The sequence below is a fragment of the Malaclemys terrapin genome, chromosome 5 (genome assembly GCF_027887155.1).
Source record: "Malaclemys terrapin pileata isolate rMalTer1 chromosome 5, rMalTer1.hap1, whole genome shotgun sequence".
Classification (NCBI taxonomy): Eukaryota; Metazoa; Chordata; order Testudines; family Emydidae; genus Malaclemys; species Malaclemys terrapin.
In genome coordinates this window covers 24,770,512-24,789,465 of record NC_071509.1, presented here as the reverse complement: position 1 = coordinate 24,789,465, position 18,954 = coordinate 24,770,512, and the positions used below count along the sequence as shown (strand labels likewise).

At 40.2% G+C, this 18,954-nt stretch overlaps 1 protein-coding gene across 3 annotated transcripts in view; it reads left to right on the top strand.

Moving 5' to 3' along the window:
• Positions 1–18,954, top strand: part of TBC1D14 (TBC1 domain family member 14) — a 106,576-nt gene that overhangs the window by 71,146 nt on the left and 16,476 nt on the right. For all 3 annotated transcript variants that reach the window (XM_054029205.1, XM_054029206.1, XM_054029207.1), the window contains 7 exons: positions 1,899–2,016; positions 5,023–5,129; positions 6,173–6,253; positions 7,778–7,872; positions 9,217–9,288; positions 11,336–11,464; positions 14,923–15,032. In XM_054029205.1, coding sequence (XP_053885180.1) covers positions 1,899–2,016; positions 5,023–5,129; positions 6,173–6,253; positions 7,778–7,872; positions 9,217–9,288; positions 11,336–11,464; positions 14,923–15,032 — 712 coding nt within the window. The remainder of the gene's footprint in view (positions 1–1,898; positions 2,017–5,022; positions 5,130–6,172; positions 6,254–7,777; positions 7,873–9,216; positions 9,289–11,335; positions 11,465–14,922; positions 15,033–18,954) is intronic.

The following is an 18,954-nucleotide window of genomic DNA, read 5'->3' as shown; positions in this document are numbered from 1 at the left end:
CTAATATGACAAACAGATTCAGTGCTGCCCCTTATAGAAAGTACAATCCAGGAAAATGGGCAAAGGTAGTTTTAAATGATCCTTTCGCTACTCAGGTTCTAGGTCAGTTTGTGGGCTGATGGAGCATGACATAAATCAGGGGTTGGCAACATTCAGCACGCGGCTCGCCAGGGTAAGCACCCTGGCGGGCCGGGCCAGTTTTATTTACCTGCTGACGCGGCAGGTTCGGCCGATCGCGGCCCCCACTGGCCGCGGTTCGCCATCCCGGGCCAATGGGAGCGGCAAGAAGCCGCGGCCAGCACATCGCTCGCCCGCGCCGCTTCTCACCGCCCCCATTGGCCCGGGATGGCGAACCGCGGCCAGTGGGGGCCGCGATCGGCCGAACCTGCCGCGTCAGCAGGTAAATAAAACTGGCCCGGCCCGCCAGGGTGCTTACCCTGGCGAGCCATGTGCCGAATGTTGCCGACCCCTGACATAAATTAAAGGCTTATTTTATTTATTTTAAATTCTAGGCTGCTCTAATTTACAGTGGCCTTAACTGGGCTGCCTGTGGCCTGTTCCTCAGTACAGCATCTCCAAATGGCTGTGGAGATTACCATTAGGCCAGTGGCTGCAAGGGGAGAAGTATACAGCCTCTGCTGAGCTGGGGGAATTATCCACCAGCCAGTTGTGGTGCTTTTGCAGCTCCTCAGTCTAGAGGAATCCAGACACTTTTCCTCAGATGGTCTATCAAAAAAGAAGCTAAAATCCTCCAGAGAAGAGCTAAAGTTGTGTGACAGTTACTAATTCCATGATTCCACAAACCCACTGAAAAATCATTGGCCATTGTATTTAATTGCTTTCTAATACTGAACTATATTGAAATGCATCCCTCAGGTGGGATATTTTAAATGGGATCTTATTGGATGAGTGCAAGGTTCTTTGTCAGTACATGTCAGAAAAAAACATCCCATGGCTTAAATACTCTGAGGGGAATCTTTACAAAAACACTGCACTTTTTTGATTTTGTATTGTAATCTCTGTCCTCTTCACTGACATGGGTATATGTGCCCCCGGCTCTGCTAGTGGTTTTCCTTATCTGCAGTTGTTTGGTAGTGGAAATACCTCAGCCTCTCCCCTGCTGTGCTGTGAACTTGAGGTGGAGCTGGCACTGTGAATAGTGGATTCACTCTGCCACGCAGACTCCAGATCTGACTGCCCACCACCATTTCCCAATGCAGGGAAGCAAACAGAGAATGGTAACAATGGACAGCCTGAGACTGGGTCTTCTGCGTATTTGTTCATGTCCAAGACCTTGGAGATGATGTCCAGCCTGCTGGACAGCATGCCTAGGACCACATGTAGTGATGTGAACCCAGTATTTGCTTGGTGCCTGCTCTAATTCTCTACTGAAAGTATTTACTGTAGGGGTTTTGAGTGTCTTTTGCCTAACAGTAAACGTAATCTTCCCTTTGTTCGTGCAGCACCATATCACTGTATCCATTTCTCAGGTACCAATCCCAGGTAGTGCTGCGCCTCTCCTCTCTCTGCTTGTACTGTAGGCAGTTTTTGCCCCTTGACACAAGTATGCCATCCAGGCTATGCTTATTGGACAAGCACTCCTACACTGTGTATAGGGCCAAAGAAATGTTCATCTCCAGCTAAAGATTGAGGCTCACCTTCATTTCTCTCTACAGCCATTCCAACTCCATTTCTTCTCTGCAGCCCTGATAACTATATTACTTCTGAAAATTGTAGTGTGTCTAGGATGTTCTTTGGAATTGCTTGAGCGGGTGAATGTGATTTCAGGCATATACAGGTTGAATTTTTATGGCCATGAAGCATTAATGGCTCTTAGCTTTTTTTAAATATTACCTTTTGTATTACCTGTATTGACTTTGTCATTTTCTTTTTTTCAGAGCTTAAAGAAGCCCAGAGGAGAAAGAAACAACTGGAAGAACGATGTAGACTGGAAGAAAGCATTGGCAATGCAGTTTTAATTTGGAACAATGAAATCTTACCCAACTGGGAAACAATGTAAGACACAGTGTTTTTGTATTGTGCTTAACGGTAACTTCCTGTATCCTGAGAAGTTAAGGGATTAGTCAAGATCACTTTATTTCAACAGTGCTAGAAGCTAGTGTGTATAGCAGTCAAAGATGACTTGCAAAGGGAATTGGTCTGTTTAAGGAAGGCATTCAGGTGGTGCTGCCAAAGATGATGGGGATTTTGTTAATTCCATTTCCTTATTACCTTTAATAGAGTTTAAGAAATTAGACAATTCGACTGAACATAACTATGTGTATAACGTACTATTACATAGAGCCATGTAGCCATCCGTTTCCTGACTACAGTTGTAGATAGCCGTATAATTTAAACTAGCTTGAGCATATTAATTTATGGTCTCCCTTGCATATAGAATAAAACCCATGTTTCAGAGACATGCTTCATCACAATGACCACTTCTCTCTTACTGCTGTTAATGAAAAGTAGTGAGTTTCTGAATCTTGCTTTAGTTTTTGGTGTGGGAATTTTAATTCCTGTCCATTTCTTCTAACCTTTTCAGCATGTCGTATACAGCAGTGATGTTCAAAAATAATCTAAGATCAGGGAGTGGTTGGTGACTGGGACCTCTGTTAGAAAGCTACTAGAAAACGTAACACTTATAGCCATCCATTTGTCAGGACTTGGTTCTCCATGACTGCTTGGGCTTTTGATGGTGTACTACCAGATGTGTCTGTAGATTTAAGCTCAGGTATGATGTTACTAAGCCTCTTAATTTACAGTGGGATACACCATGTATGCCAAACCAAGTGGCGACGGGGGGGAAATACGGAAAACAATAGTAAAAAAAATTAAAATAAACCCCCCAAACCCCTCTTTTCAGAACTAACACTTTTTAAAAGACACAGTGCAGGCAGTTAGCATGCCTAAAAACATCAATGTCTTGCCTACCATAACAGCTACATTCAGATGTTCACGTTTTTTAAGGGTTTTATTTGTTTCATTTCTCCTTATTTGACTTTGAATGGAACTTTTACTCCTGGGGGAATTGTGTGGCAAAAAAATTAAAAATTCTGTACGCAATGTTTTAAAATTCTGCATATTTTATTTGGCATGATTATATTGTGTTATTTTGACAGTTTCAATTATTTTGGTAATTTATTTCAAAGTATCTGCCAGCAAGTATATCTATAACAATACAGAGGACAAAAAAGATTCAGGACATGTTTTTTGACAACTAGATTCCTTATTAGGCATATTAATACAGAATTTTGAATAAGAATTCATTTAAACTACAATGCAGAAACATATTTCCTGCATCCCTCAGAAGCAGTGCAAAGGCTTGGGGGGACTCCAGGGTATTGGAGGAGCTGAGGGAGAGGAAAGTAGTTGCTGGGAAGGAGTCTGGGAGTGAACCTGGAGGCTTGCTGGGTTTGGGTGGGAGAAGTAGAGGGGAAGGGGAAGGGAGGGATTGTTAGGGAGTTGGGGAGCCTTCCCCATGCAGACCCTGGTTGACCCCTAGCCTCTCCCAGTCAGGCACATCTTTCTCTGTCCCATGTGTCCCTGCACCCCATGCCCATTCATCCCCTGCCCAGTCTGTCCCCTCCATTAGTTTTTCTGAATAGCCGTCTGTGACCATCCCCAGCAAGCTCATGTGCCCCATTCTCTTTCTCTCTCATTCCCCGCCCCCCCCTCCTTCGACCCCCCGCATCCCATGCCTTCTAACCTGGACCAGTGGGCAGGGCATTGTGAGAAATGCTGCTGGCTGCTACTGCCAGTGAGCCAGCTGCTCTCTGTTCTGGTGTCACAGTAGCCCTTGGTGGGCAAAAGGCGTAACTGCAGCACCTCTCCAGCAGAATGTATTTTCTGCAGAGGGAAAAAGAAATCTGCGGGGGACATGAATTCTGAATGTGCACAATGATGCAGAATTCCCCCACAAGTAAAGTATGCATGATCGTACCAAATAAAAGATTAAAAACATCCTGGGCAGCTGTGTATTGAAATGTGTCGGGTACTTGATGATGAAGGAATTTCTAGAGAACTGAAAGAAGAAATTAAAAAACAGTTAAAAATTTAAATCTGTTTTAATAGTTGAAAGAGTCCTAATTTTACTTGTCTCTCAAACTCTTGTTTTCGACTGACATTTGTAAAAGAAAGCAGTCAATCCCACCAACAAAGGCTTTGAAAGCTTACCATTTCTAGTTTATACCAAAGCATAACATAGACTTTTGGTTAGTGCCTTTCTTGTCAATTTACTGATCCTTAGAAATGTGAAAAATGGAATATTGTGATCAAAATAAATCCATTTGGTTCAGTGGTTAATACAGCAGTCTGCTTTTAAGTGAATATGTTTTCATGGTTTTGCCTCCCCCTTAAACACACTTGCCCCTGGTGGTCGAATGCTTCCCCAATCTTCCTTACAGCAGCCTTAGGATTATTAGCCATCAATTTAATATGGTTTAGAACGGTTTCATTTAAATGTTTTTGACTCTTGCTGTCTCCATCTCCAAATTTGCTACTTCACGTGTTGCAGCCACGTACAGTGCTTTTTGCCCCTGGAGAGTCCACGCAGCTTAACAGTTGGAAAATTTTCATCTCATGGGCAGGCTTTTGAATGGGGGAGAAGATAATCTTTTATCACTGGAATGGAAAAATATTTTATACTGCAGACCTGGGTTTGTCCAGACTCTAGTTCATACAATGGAAAATCAGGGATGACTTCTTCTCCTAATCCTCCCTCCCCACTTGCGCACTTTCTGTCTCTGTCTCTCTCACATTGGCCCATATAGAGTGGCAGATTTCTAGCAGTCTTGGTTGCAGGGTTCCAGTCAAAAGCCTTCAGTTTGAGGAAGAAGATAATATTAAAACAAAGTTCAAAGTTTAGATAGTACAAAAGCATGAACGAATGCTGCACAATCCCTGTTTGATTTCTCAGGGGGCCCATGGCAGGCTGACCTACACCTGGGCCTGAATCCTCCAATGCAGTTACAACACCTTCTCCTACCTATAGTTCAGTATAACACATTTTATTTTAAACAGGTGCTGCTCCCGTAAAGTTCGAGAATTGTGGTGGCAAGGTATTCCTCCAAGCGTGAGAGGCAAAGTCTGGAGCTTGGCAATCGGCAATGAGTTAAATATCACCCATGGTGAGACTGACATGTATTCTGTCTGCATTTTGAGACACTGATCAATAAATAAATCATGCTTTAGCAGAGAGACTTCCATTTAGTTAGAATGTGTTGGAACTTGGGGGAACGATGAAGTCATGGTCACTTTACTTTGCTTTCATTTAAGGATACCATGTGTTTTGCTCCACAGTGCATACAGTCTTTCTTATTCCGCATGGGGTGTTTAATTTTGGGGGTGTTCTAGGAAATTTTTTTTATTTTTATTCCACTGCTCAGTCTGAGTCATAGTCCTGGAATATTATTGCTGCGCATTGCTTTGATAAATAAAGATGTTCAGAGTTAACAACCCCATTTCAGAGTCAACAGAAAATAAGATATTTCATATTATTACTGTTAATTATGTAGTGCCTGTGGGTGTGCACATACTGGTTTTATTCTGAAGTGAGACACTTGGTTTGTGAGTAAAGGAGAGACTAACTTGGAAACAAAACCTGGTGTGGAATTAGTCCTCTTTCCCGCATGTTCATTAGTGATGATATCAGTAATACATTAGTCTGTTTCCTTGATTTTGTACTATGTTATTTTTTCAGTCTTTTTTTTTTCTTTTTTTTTTTTTTAAACCATTCCAAAATGGTGACAGAAGGGGAAATGTTGTGGATTTGCCTATATTCTTGTGGTTTCCTTCTACTGCATATGCCTTTTCTGTGGCTGTTTAGTGTACCTCAGAAATTGCTATAGGATGGAATTGGAAGAGTTTGTGAGCTAATTGTCATAGTTCTGGGAGGAATTTTGAGTGGCAGAAGTATGTTACCCAAACAAATGCGAAGAAATATTTATATAATCAGTTCCACACAGAGGATTACGTCTGCTCACTGCATCAAAATTCTACCCCGATGAAACAAAGCTTCCAGCATCCTACTTACCTAAAATTCAATTATTTTTTTTATTTTACAGATACTTACTTTATTTCTTATTTGGGGGGGGGGGGAGGTAGGGGTTGTTAGCATGCCGACATGGAATCAGTAATTGAAGATGGATTTTAAAAAGTACTTGTTTTTCAGAACTCTATGATATTTGCTTGGCTCGTGCCAAAGAGAGGTGGCGATCACTTAGCACAGGAGGCTCTGAAGGAGAATGTGAAGGTATGTTTTATTTGGCAAAATATTATTCCATATTGTGTGATAACTTTCTTTTCATTACCAAATGAAGAGGCGGTGGTTTTAAAATCATTCCTAAATGTTAAACTAAAATAATACAGTTTAAAAAGCTGGAAGAAATATCAGCATAGTAGATGTGGGATATGTGGTTGGTAAAGGGGTATTAAAAACACTTCTGCAGGAGGGTAAAAATGTTTTTAAATGAAGTGTTAATCTCTTGCATGCTGTAGTTGACTTCATTATTTTCCTTTTTAAAGTATCTTTAAATTCAGTTGTCTATAACTTAAAAATTGTTTCGCAAAACCTTCCTTTGCCAATAGCTTAAAGATTTGTGGATGAGTGGCTTATATAAATTTTAGATTTGCTGTTTGTGTTGTAATACCATAAGATGTGTTGCTTTCTCTTTCTCTAGTTCGGGGATCTAAATTCTTTGAAACTTTAGTAATAGCAAATTGCTTTCTTAATAGCTCAGTATAACATTACTTCCCATGAGAGAGCTTCAAGCCTGTTGTTACAGACTCAGCATGCTGAGATTTTCCAGTTGGTTGGGTGTGGAGAGAAGAGATGGGGGGGGGGGGGGGAATCTGGGTGCTTGAAATAAAATACTTTAATCTGCTAGGATGACCACTTCTCTAAGGAGACATGTTGAGCAGAACCATGAGTGCATTATACAAGAGCATTTCACAACAAAGTGAAAATGTTTCTTATGGGAGTCTCCACGTTCCGTTCTCCTAAAATATATTAGATGGTATCTAATATAGTTTTTTAGCTTCTTTGACTATTCATTGTCCAGAGTTTATATCAACATGTGGTTAGTGTAAGTGCTAGGTAGCAGCAACTTGTATCTTGCCTTCACTGCAAAAACCCAAGCAGTTAGAGTTGATGATGATACTCAGTAGGAAAGACAAAACATGAATAGATAGGAATGTTTGAACACTGGGGGTGGGGGGAGAGAAGAGTTCATGTTGTAGGTGCATGTTTTCTTTGCTTAAAATTCATTTAAAAAGTTGCTGGGGGAATATTACAATTCTGCATAATCTTTAAATTTAAACGCAATGGCAAATTAAATGTACAAAATACCAAATTTACTTGGTGTGTGTGACATGGGATCACTTTTTTTCACGTTTTTTGCAGAAAATTTACTTAGGTGCCTTCCAAAAAACCTTTAGCAAGAAGTTAGAGGTGTGGGACAGAAGTTGTCAGCCCCTATATTTCAGTTACCCTTATGCAAAAACCATCTTTTTCAGAGAGGTTACTTGCTCTGCAGGCCCTTCAAAAGGAGGAATACTGCAGGCCCTCGGCATCCTAGAGTATGGTACACAGGTTTGTGTATGCCCCCTGACTTGGCAGTAGTACTGTTACACAACCGTTAACATCTTCTCTCTGATATCACTGCATTCAGACTTATTCAGGAATAACCTGCACTATGGGACTGCTTCAAGCCAGAGTGTGTGTGTGTGTGTGTGTAAAAAGGTGTTAAACACTGTAATTTTATTTTGATTTCTGCAGATGCTGGATTTTCTGCAGCAGACAGGGAAGCAAGTCTGGAATTAATAAAACTGGATATTTCTAGAACATTTCCCAATCTCTGTATTTTCCAGCAAGTAAGCGATTTAATTTTTAATCACACAATATTTTTCAATGTACACTTAAGTAGTAAAAACAAATTTTTGAAAAGTTTACACTGAAATAGATTTATTTTATGTTCTAAATGTTTGTAGAAGAAGTCTACTTTAGTGCGAACTTGCATGTTGGTATTTAAATGTATGAGTAGTTTGTGGTAAAATTAATGTCTGGTGTTCCTGAATGACAAGTATAAAGGATTTCAGCAGAGTCTAAGACTGCTCAGTGTAATGTATGGCAACTTGTAAGACTTCCCAGGACTTGAAATTAACATAGTTTTTATGGGAATCCTCCTTAATATGTTGCGACTGTTCTTGCTATCCCTTTCTTCATGGCTCAACCCTACTGCTAGTCTAATAGATAGAGCTAAACCAACTTGATTAGTGTTCAGCTTTCTTGATACTAATATGTAACAATTCATAAAGCTGTAGTGAATTTCTAATGCTTGTGTCCTTTTGCACTTTGGTCGTTAACCTGTTGGATGAACTGTATGCATTTGGAATAAATAGGCGTGGGAAGATGTTCCTTAGTAACATTACAGTGATGCATTCCATATAAAAGTTGAAAGAGTTTAAAAAAATTTTCAAAGCAGTCTAGGGCAGGGGTTCTCAAACTTCATTGCACCGTGACCCCCTTCTGACAACAAAAATTACGACATGACCCCAAGACGGAGGACTGAAGCCTGTCTGAGCTCCACTGCTCCGGGCGGGGGGACAAAACCCAAGCCCCACCACCCTGGGCGGGGGGGCCTGTAACCTGAGTCCCACCACTGCTGAAGCTGAAGCCTGAGCCCAGGGTGGTGGAGCTCAGGCTTCTGCCCCTCGCCGTGGGTCCCAGACTTCAGCCCTGGGTCCCAGCCAGTCTAAGGCCAGCCCTGGCGACCCCATTAAAATGGGGTCATGACCCACTTTAAGGTCCCAGTCCACAGTTTTTGAGAACCACTGGGGATTTGGAAACCTCTTTTATTAAAATTAATGGAATATGTGTCTAAGGGTGTGTCTACACAGCAAAGAAAAACCCAAGGCTGGCCCATGCCAGCCAACTCAAGCTCATGGGGCTTGGGCTGCAGGGCTGTTTCATTGTTGTGTAGACTTCTGGGCTCCAGCTGGAGCCCAGGCACTAGGATCTTGTGAGCCCAGAAGTCTACACAGGAATGAAGCAGCCCCAAAGCCTGAGCCTGAGCCCAAGTCAGGTGGCACGGGCCAGCTGTGGGTTTTTCTTTGCTGTGTAGACATTCCCTAAATCCTCTACACAGCTTAGGAGTTTCTCCCAGATTGTGAATATTTACAGAAGCTGTATGATTAATTTTTTATTTTTCATTATAGGGTGGTCCTTACCATGACACATTGCACAGTATTTTAGGCGCCTATACGTGTTACAGACCTGATGTTGGCTATGTAAGTGAAGTTATATGTTGCAGTTATGTGCGAGTGTTTCTGGTCACTTGCTAGACTATTCTAAAATGATTTTGTGAAGATTTTTGGTTTTGCTGTACATCTTGGTTATTTTGTGGTACATTTTATACAAAATGTTGTATCAAGGGATATGTGCACTGTTATGGTTTGCTGTTACATTCTTAGATTTGAATGTTTTTTAATAAGTAGAGATAAGACTTCCACAAAATCTAGGGCGCACATATGTGCTGAATGAAAATTGAAATACAAGCCATCTGGTTAAGTCACTCCTCTGAACCACATACTGTGTTTCACTGCACTCTTATTGAGGTGACAGCTTGTTAAAATTTTATCTCTTCTTCAAGATGGCCTCTGTGTTCACACTTCTGGGATGTGTGCCCTGGCACTGCAAAGCTTCTGGAACATTCTGTAAAGCAGTGCCCATTGGGGCTGCGTAAGCTCCCTCACACCACTGAACAGTCAGAGTGCAGGTTATAAAAGGACTGTGTGGCTCTAACTGCTTCATTCAATTCTTTTTCCATGGCCAGGTGTGGACATTAGAGCATTCAGTATGGCTCTGGTTCAGTTAATTTTGGGAGGGTGTGAGTGGAGGAGGTGGTAATACCCCAAACCAGAATTTCCTTTTCCTCTTTTTCCATGTTTCAATAATTGTTTCTGTGACTTTTGGCTGATCTGGTTCCTGAGGAACTGGAGAAGGGCAGATATCGTATATATGGTATAGTTCATGGTCCTCTGTTTCTGGAGGCCAGTATGTACACCCACTGTTCTAAACATCTGCAGCTTCACAACTCAGGCCTACTTAGATTGGCAGTAGAGGGTCCAAGATTTCCTCATGGAGGAGGCCTGGTCCCTGGATCCAGCATCAGATCATTTTTGACTTCATTGTCAGGGAAATCAGGATAAGAAATCTGTTGGACAGATCAGAAACCAGAGGTCCCTAAAAGGGATGGAAATGGGTGGTTGGTAGGCAGCATAACGCTCAAATACATGGTGCCTTAGTCCATGCCAGCTGGAGTGTAAATTCTAAAGGCGGTGGACCCTGCTGACGCGGTAAAAGTTCCCTAGTGCACATTAACATAGTACTGTCAGAAACAGGACTACATGAATGCGCATTTGGGAACTTTTAGCGTGTGCCAGCAGGATCCACATAGGCTAGTTAGTGCACAACATGCTGGTGTGCATTAGAATTTACAGCCCAGTTGGTATGGACAAAGTCAGTGTGTAGACAAGCTCATAGAGTGGATTGGTTTTATATATGTTAGCCAAATCACCTCTCGCAACTAGCAGTGAATAGAAATTACACTCCATGCTGCAAAGAAATGAATGAAAGGATCCACAAAGGGAAGAGAGGAAGGGAGTGAAATAGATGTTAAACTGGCTCTGGACTCTGAGGTAACATGCCACGTCTGAGGTCTTGCAAACAGGGAAAACATATGAATAGTCAATGATAAAGCAGATATATGAAGTGCTTCCCATTTCCCTACTTCATTTGTTGAAGAGGCTGCCCTTTGTGGTACTAAAGGTGGTAGAAATCCAGTGGACTTAAGGTGATGACTGTGGCACTGGTAGGAGGCTGAAGTGTAAGTATTCGTCCTCCGGTCATGTTTTAGGAAGCCCAAACACTGGCGGTGGTCTTGGTATTCTTCTCTTTCTCTAGTGTTTCATCCATCTTCAGGTAGAAGAGATTACTATATGTTCCATTCTATGCATTTGATGAAGTGGGCTGTAGCCCACGAAAGCTTATGCTCTAACAAATTTGTTAGTCACTAAGGTGCCACAAGTACTCCTGTTTTTGCGGATACAGACTAACATGGCTGCTACTCTGAAACCTGAGATGGTTGTGGCATTGTTAGGACCTCTGCTGTGAAAATTTTGATGTCCTGAGAGAGGATGCTTGTGTGGCCCCAATAAGCACATCCTTCTGGAAGATTTACAAAACTCCGTGGTGCATCACACAAGTATGACTGTGAAGAGGCAACATTCTTGTAGAAATAGGTTACTCACCAGTAACTGTATCTTTTTTCTTTAGGTTCAGGGCATGTCCTTCATAGCTGCAGTGTTGATCTTGAATTTGGATACTGCAGATGCCTTCATTGCTTTTTCTAACCTTCTGAATAAACCCTGTCAGATGGCATTTTTTCGAGTGGACCATGGCCTTGTAAGTACACAGGAAACGCTAATTCCTTTATGCTTCTACTGAAGATCTGTTCAGGTACAAGACAGAACTTCAGCAAGGGTTCATAGTCTGTTTTTCAAAGTTCTAACAAACCTCTATTTTTAAAGCAACAGTTAAAAAATAAAACTTACTGAAAGGGGAAAACTGAATGAAATAGCTGCCCAGTACTGTGTGATGCTTAGAGATTGAGCATGATTATTCTAAGTGCACCAATTTAATGCATGCATTGTAAATGGGAGCCCAAATCAGATTAACAGCCTTACAAAAATTGATTGGAAGGCAGTTTTTATCCCAAACTAATAGGTTGCTAAAAATAAACTGTTGATGCTTTACAATTTGAATCAGGTTCCCCATTTCTCTCTCTCATATTTTGCTGTGTCAGCTTGGATTTGAAATGTAGCTAAAGGGATTAGGCAACCAAATCCTTACTTCCTTAAGCTCCTTTGAAATTCCCAGCTGGCATGTATAACATGTGGAAAATACCACAATTTCCAAACTTAATTCCAGTTGTAGTAGCTCTAACAGATCTGCTTAAGTTGCCTCATGAGTTTTTTGAAAATCGTTTTATTTGACAAAGAAATATGACGTTCTGTACGTCTTCCCTGTTTTTCTTTTTTAAACTAGAAGTATATGCATAAAAATAAGATACTGGTTTCTTAAAAGTTCAAGTGGGGGAAAAAAGGAGCAGTAACAGAGTGATCACTGTGGGAGTGACTGTCAGCATTTCCTCCCTAGCCCTTGTATACCGGTAGTAGGAGACTGATACATGTGACTGCTCTGTTGCAATTCCTGAAACTCATCAGCAATAGAAGCCTTTAATGTGGCATGTTGCAACTCAATTCACATTGGCAGCAGCAAGATCAATCTTGTTCTGACTCCAGTTAGCTGCACCCAGCAATAGAGAGGGAGCACTGCTGTTGCTCATGTACACAAATACATTACCCATGAGGCTGGCAGCAGAGTGATACTTGCTAGAACGACTTTTTTTTCCAGTGGAAAGTTAGTGCCTTGGTAGCCCACTGGACTATTGCCCTACAAATCAGTTTTAGCCCCTATTGACTAAATGGGAAGTGTAGTAAACAAATACTTTTAGGAAAGTGGTGGTGAGAGCTTGTGGAAATAACACTACAGTATTCCCCAATTGCCTATCCTAGATTAAAGTCGTAGGGAAAATCTTGCTACCCTTATGTAGTAAGATGTAATAAGGAAAAAGTAACCGACTGGATAGGATGATTGAGGATGTTTTCTGATGGTTAGTATGGGGAGCTTGAGATGGGACGTCTTTCCAGATTCAGTGCAGATCCACTGTGCCTGTTCAACGATCTGTGGAACAGATCTGATAATCTGACACTAAACTTCTCTTAAGGTAAATGAGATGTATTGATCCAAGAGGTAAATTCAATAGATCTTGATTGCCACAATGAGAAATTGACATATGTACTATTCATGCATTTTTCACATTTTCTAAACTATCTGGAAATGTTCAATTTATGGCCATAGCACTATTAGTACTACTAGTAGTTCTTGTAATTTAATTATTATTTTTGTAGCTTGTTGAGTAATTGTTTTATTGAATTCATGTTACTTCATGAGTCTATAGTTACATATTCATTTCAGGGCTTCACTTTATTCCACTTATAAATAAAAATTATACATCCCTGCTCTTGTGGTGGTCACAATATTTGAAACATGACATATATTTAAGAAAATGGTAGAATACACTGTTACATACAATCTTGAGTAAAAATACCTACCAATTAATCCGTCAGGATCAAGATAAAATACCCTTCAGCTATTATTTCAATTCTAGTAAGGCTGTCTGTCTAATGAAAGCAATACAGCACCATGTTTTTCAGACCATTGTAAGAGTGTTACATAAAATAGTGTCTGGAATGCTGTGCAAGTGAAAGGCTTTAGTATGCACTGGCATTAAGATAGTTTAGAAGCTAGGACTGGACGTTGCATTACCGACCTACATTTAGATTTTTTTTTTTAATTACACTATAGAGAAATAGAGTTCACAGCCAGCTGCAGGAATTCTGTACTGTTACTAATGCATAATTGGACAGTTTTTCCTCCAGTTACACAATTCCCTGCACTCTAGTTCTGATTTTCATGTTCACCATACAGCTTTTTCTCAATGACACATTGAATGCAGGGATTTTGCGGAATTATTGTATAATTATTTCTGTGCCATGTAATCGCTCTTTGATTGGTTGCTCTAAGTTCTTCTTGTGCTCCTTGGCTCAGTTTTCCAGCTGTTTGCTTAACACTCCAGTCAGCTGAAACAGAAAAGCTCCAGAATGTACATGGAAAAGAAGAAAAATGGGTCTGTCAAATAGTTAAAGGGGACTTAAAAAGAAAAAGAAAAAGAAAAAAAAAAAGAAAATGCACTCGCTTCCATTCTTCCTTCCGTCCACTTCACTTTCCCTTGTGTCATACGAGCAGAACTCTTGTTTCCATCACAACTGTTGTATTTGTGTTGGGAGAATCTCAGTCTTTTCCTCCCATTTTAGGGAGGAAATATTGTAAATACATATTGTAACCAAAAATGTATTAATGGGGAGAGAGGGGGAGAAGAGGGGAAGAACCTTGCTGAGACAGTGGGATTGAGAGAAGGCATGATGGGGGAGGAGCAAGAAAAGAGCAAATCTTTTGTTTTTAACTCGTTAATAGTTTACCTCTCAACCTGTGTGACAAATCATATTGTGTTTTGTATTATATTTGGCTATTGAATCATAAATTTCACAATCAATTTCTGTCCTTCTATTAAAGGTCTAGTAGGGCATTGGACTGGGAGTCAAACCTGGTTTCTGTTTCCATCTTTGTTACTGATTTGCAGAATGACCTTCAGCCTTCTCTGTTTCCCCTCCTGTAAAATGCATATGATGTTTACCCTCCTTCATAAATCACTTGGAATACTATGAGTGAAAATTGTCTGTAAGAGTATAACCTGTCATTATAAACTCTCTAATAAGGGTTAATAAACTTCTTAGCTTCCAACCTCACTTTATTGGTTGTAAATTCTTTGGACTGGAATTCATTCAGTCTAATATTATTACTGCATTAACAGAAAGCACTCTTAAGTTATCATCATAATTTTCCATTACATTTAAGTGCAATAGCCAGTAAATTTGCTTATTTCACCTGCTGGTGTTTTCCTTTCCAAAAGGAAACTGGCCTAGATCCAAAACAATCATTTCTTCCATTGAAGAGCTTTAGGAGGATATACGGAATGGAACTCAAACATACATGCACATGCCAGCACTTAGACAAATGTTTACACAACGGACTTATGTACTTTACAGTGTATAATTCATATTGTTGGGATTTTGTGCCTGTTTCAAGAAGCAGTCCTGAAATTAAGATCCTTAAAACTTCAATAGAAAAAAAAAAAAAAGTTAACTAATATCTAATGATTTTTCTTTTGTTTTTCCCAGATGTTGACCTATTTTGCAGCATTTGAGGTATTCTTTGAGGAAAATCTGCCAAAGTTGTTTGCTCACTTCAAAAAAAATAACTTGACTCCTGACATCTATCTTATTGATTGGTAAGACTGTCAGAGTACTGTATAATTATCAGTGTGTACATATTAGTTTTTAGCGTCGTATACATGTTTATATAATAGATGACAAAGAGCTTACAAAATTTGTAAGGGTTCAGTCAGCATTTCTATTTAAGTACTTTCTTTCAGCAAATAACTTTGTTTCAAAACTGTCTACTGTTAAAATGTAGTTTTCATATTAAAATTGAAACTCCTATCCATGCTATAAGTAGAAACGTATTTCTATAAGCAGTTTGTGACGTTCATCTAACCTTTTTATCATACTCATGGCTGAGTTGTGTCCATGCATCAGCTTGCTTCTCAACAGAATTTGCACCTCCCTATCTACCACACATTTGAATCTGCATTCTGGGAAAATCTGGTCGCTATCCCATACTGCATGAGTAGGCGATAAAGTGCCTGGGAGACATGCATATAGAACAGCACATGGGGAGCCGCAGCATGGGATTTTCTGCACAGAGCTGAAAGGAAGGAGAACCAGAAAAACAGGTTGCACAGGCATGGCTATACAGTTTTTGGCCACACAACAATATATCAGTGGTTATGGGAAGACAAATGTGTTGTCTTAGGCCTCTATCTAGTTGGATGAATTATGGTTAGTTTTCAGAGTTATTAACACAGTATTAACTGTGGTGTGTTGACACAAATCATGTTTATAGTCAACTGTGCCACTAGTTGGTACAGACCAGTTAAAAGTTGAAGTGTAGACAGGAACATAATGTTTTGGTTAGGTTAGGAGAGAACAAAAGAGTATCTGTTGGTTTCTGGCAATTGAAAGTGTTCTGAAATGTGAAATTGCCTTCAGTTAGTGCCTTTTGACTAGAAATGGAACCACAAATCTGAACCCCTTCAAATTTCAGGGTGAAGAGAGTAGTTGGATATGAGGCTGCTGCTGGTGTTTTGGAAGTATGTTGGCTTCAGAACTCCCAGGGGACTGTTTGCAAGTTTAGGTTTGGATACAGCTGAAATTTCATTAACGGCTGATCAAGCAAGATTTCAACCATTCGTCCTGATAGAAATCTCAGGATCAGAATACAATATTTTAATGTTAAATTTGGCGCAGGTTAAAAATGGTTAATCAGTGTGTGCTCTACATGTATCCTCTACATAACCTCTTTTAATATAAGTGGAGGCACCTTATTGTAAAGGGGTTTCTCCTTCCTAAACTACCTGTGCAGCCCCAGAGTTTGGGGTTTGGCACACCAGCTGCAGTAAATCCATACGTGCATCAATGCAGGAGACTTCCTCAGATTATAAGTACTGCTAAGTAACCTAGATAGGTTTATATTGTCAGTTTTTTTGTGCTGTGACTAGGTTAGATAAATTCACTGTTTGAGACCGAAAAACCACATTAGCATTCAAATGTGGTCAGATTACATCCAGAAATCTCTGCCAATGGTTAAACCTGTTTTACATTTCAGCCTTAACCATACATTCCTTTCAGTTGGTTTGTTGTGCATAGTTAACGGTTTTTTTAATATTCTACTTGGTTGGAAAATGCCTTGGCATTTAGTGGCTCAGACTATCTAAAATGGGAAATGAATTTGGGTGCCTCTATTTTGGTGTGGTCAACTGGAGACTCCTAGAGGGATCTGATTTTCAGAAAGTGTTGATTTCCTGTCCTCTGAAAATCAAGCACTTTGAGGTGTTTAATTTTAAATATCCCAAAACTGAGGCACCTAAAATAAAAATACCTCTTATATAGAGCTTTTGATCAGTAGATCTCATAACACTTCAGGCTTGCATGTATGTATTCTCACCACATCCCTGTGTGGTACATAAGAACGGCCGTACCGGGTCAGACCAAAGGTCCATCTAGCCCAGTATCCTGTCGACCGACAGTGGCCAATGCCAGGTGCCCCAGAGGGAGTGGATGTAACAAGCAATGATCAAGTGGTCTCTCTCCTGCCATCCATCTCCACCATCTGACAAAACAGAGGTTAGGGACACTATTCTTTACCCATCCTAGCTAATAGCCATTAATGGACTTAACCACCATGAATTTATCCAGTTCTCTTTTAAACGCTGTTATAGTCCTAGCCTTCACAACCTCCTCAGGTAAGGAGTTCCACAAGTGGTAGGGAAGTATTATTCCCATTTTACAGATCATCAATCACTTTTGAAAACCTTGAACACAAAACTACACAAATAGCATGAATATAATATAGAGTCTGTATTGAAATCTAGGTTGGATATGTTAATGATTTTCAAGTGCCATTTATCTGTGAATGCTCCAACATTGTGCTTATACAGTACTCATGGAACAAATCTTAGTCAATCCCTGTCCCAAGGTGCTTGCAGTCTGAGACCAATACGTAGCACAAGACATACCAGGAAATCCAAAGGAGAGTGCAAATTTAGGGTATTCTGATTTTGCCCACTTCTTTAATGTAAAATTGGAATGGAAAAGCTGTGGTGTAGTTTGTGTGAGCGTGGGTATGTGTAGCAGGGAGACAAACTTTTGAGAGGGATTGCAGTAATGGAAGAATGAGGACATGCTGAGTTGGGGCTGGGATGCTGTTTCATGCACAGGGATGGCATGAAAGTGGGAGTAGGAGGGGTGCAGGGTAGATAGAGGGGAAGAAGTTACAGTATTCAAGGCACAAGAGTTTATCTTCCAGTAAGTTTCAGAATTGATCTTTAGGGACTCCTGGAGTAAGTATCTTAGTGGATCTCAACTGCTGGGTTAAGTCATGTGGAGGGAAGTGGACTTTAAAATATCCAGGATCCACACTATAAAGCAGGGGTTCTCACACTGGGGATTGGGACCCCTCAGGGGGCCGCAAGGTTATCACATGGGGGGGGGAGGGGTTTACAAGCTGTCAACCTCCACCCCAAACCCCGCTTTACCTCCAGCATTTATAATGGTGTTACATTAAAAACACTTTTTTATATATTTATAAGGGGGTCACACTCAGAGGCGTGGTATGTGAAAGGGGTCACCAATACAAAAGTCTGAGAACCCCTGCTATGAAGAGTTTTATAAATCTTAGCTAACACGTACAATTTCACTTGAAAAAGAATTGGAAGCCAGTGCAGTCTCCAAAGTCAAGTGTGATATGCTTCTTGTGAGAAATATAGTTAAGCAAGAAGACAGCCATATTTTTGTATTAGCTGAAGTTTCCAGGTAGCGTGAAGGTTAACTCAAGTAGAGCACACAGATGTCTTTGGTAACCGTTGATCCAAACTGGATCGTAGTGTGCAAGAGATAATGTGACACAAAAGAAAACTGGAAAGGTCTGTATCTAACAGGAGTAAACCCAAGTGGGAGAGAAGAGAGTACTTTCTACTGATATATGGGCATCTAAAAACAGATGAGGATTCACAAGGTCTTATATCCACCTTTTGATTGTCCTGAAGATTATGAATATTTAAACATACTTGATTGATAAAAGGATTTCTACAATAATTTGTGCGTAAATCATGCATTTTATATAAAGTTTGCAAGAGGACAACGCTGCTCATCAGCAGCAGAAACTGGATGAGGATTGGCTGTTTAAATTGTAGTTTAAAGCAAAAGCTGTAAAAAGACTGATACTAATTCCTCTTAATACTTAATATTTTCATAAATGTCACATTGTAACTTCATTTCAATTGAAAGTCTACTAGAGATAGGATTTTATGGAATGAAATGTAAAGATAGCCCCTTTAGTAGAGGGAATAAAGAGGAAAATTTACAAGAGTAAAATCAAGTTAATCTCATTCCTCTATATTTAATTTTTCCCCTGAGTGATGTCCAAGGGACCAGAAAAGGCATTAAAGTTTGCAGCTGTTTTAGCTCCCCCTAGTGTCAACTAGTTAAACTTGTCAGTTTCAGTAGACAGGAAATCAAAAATTGAAATGACTTGAATTTCAAAAAATACTTTTTCCCCAAATTTTTTAAAAAGCAGCTTTCCAAGAGCTCCAA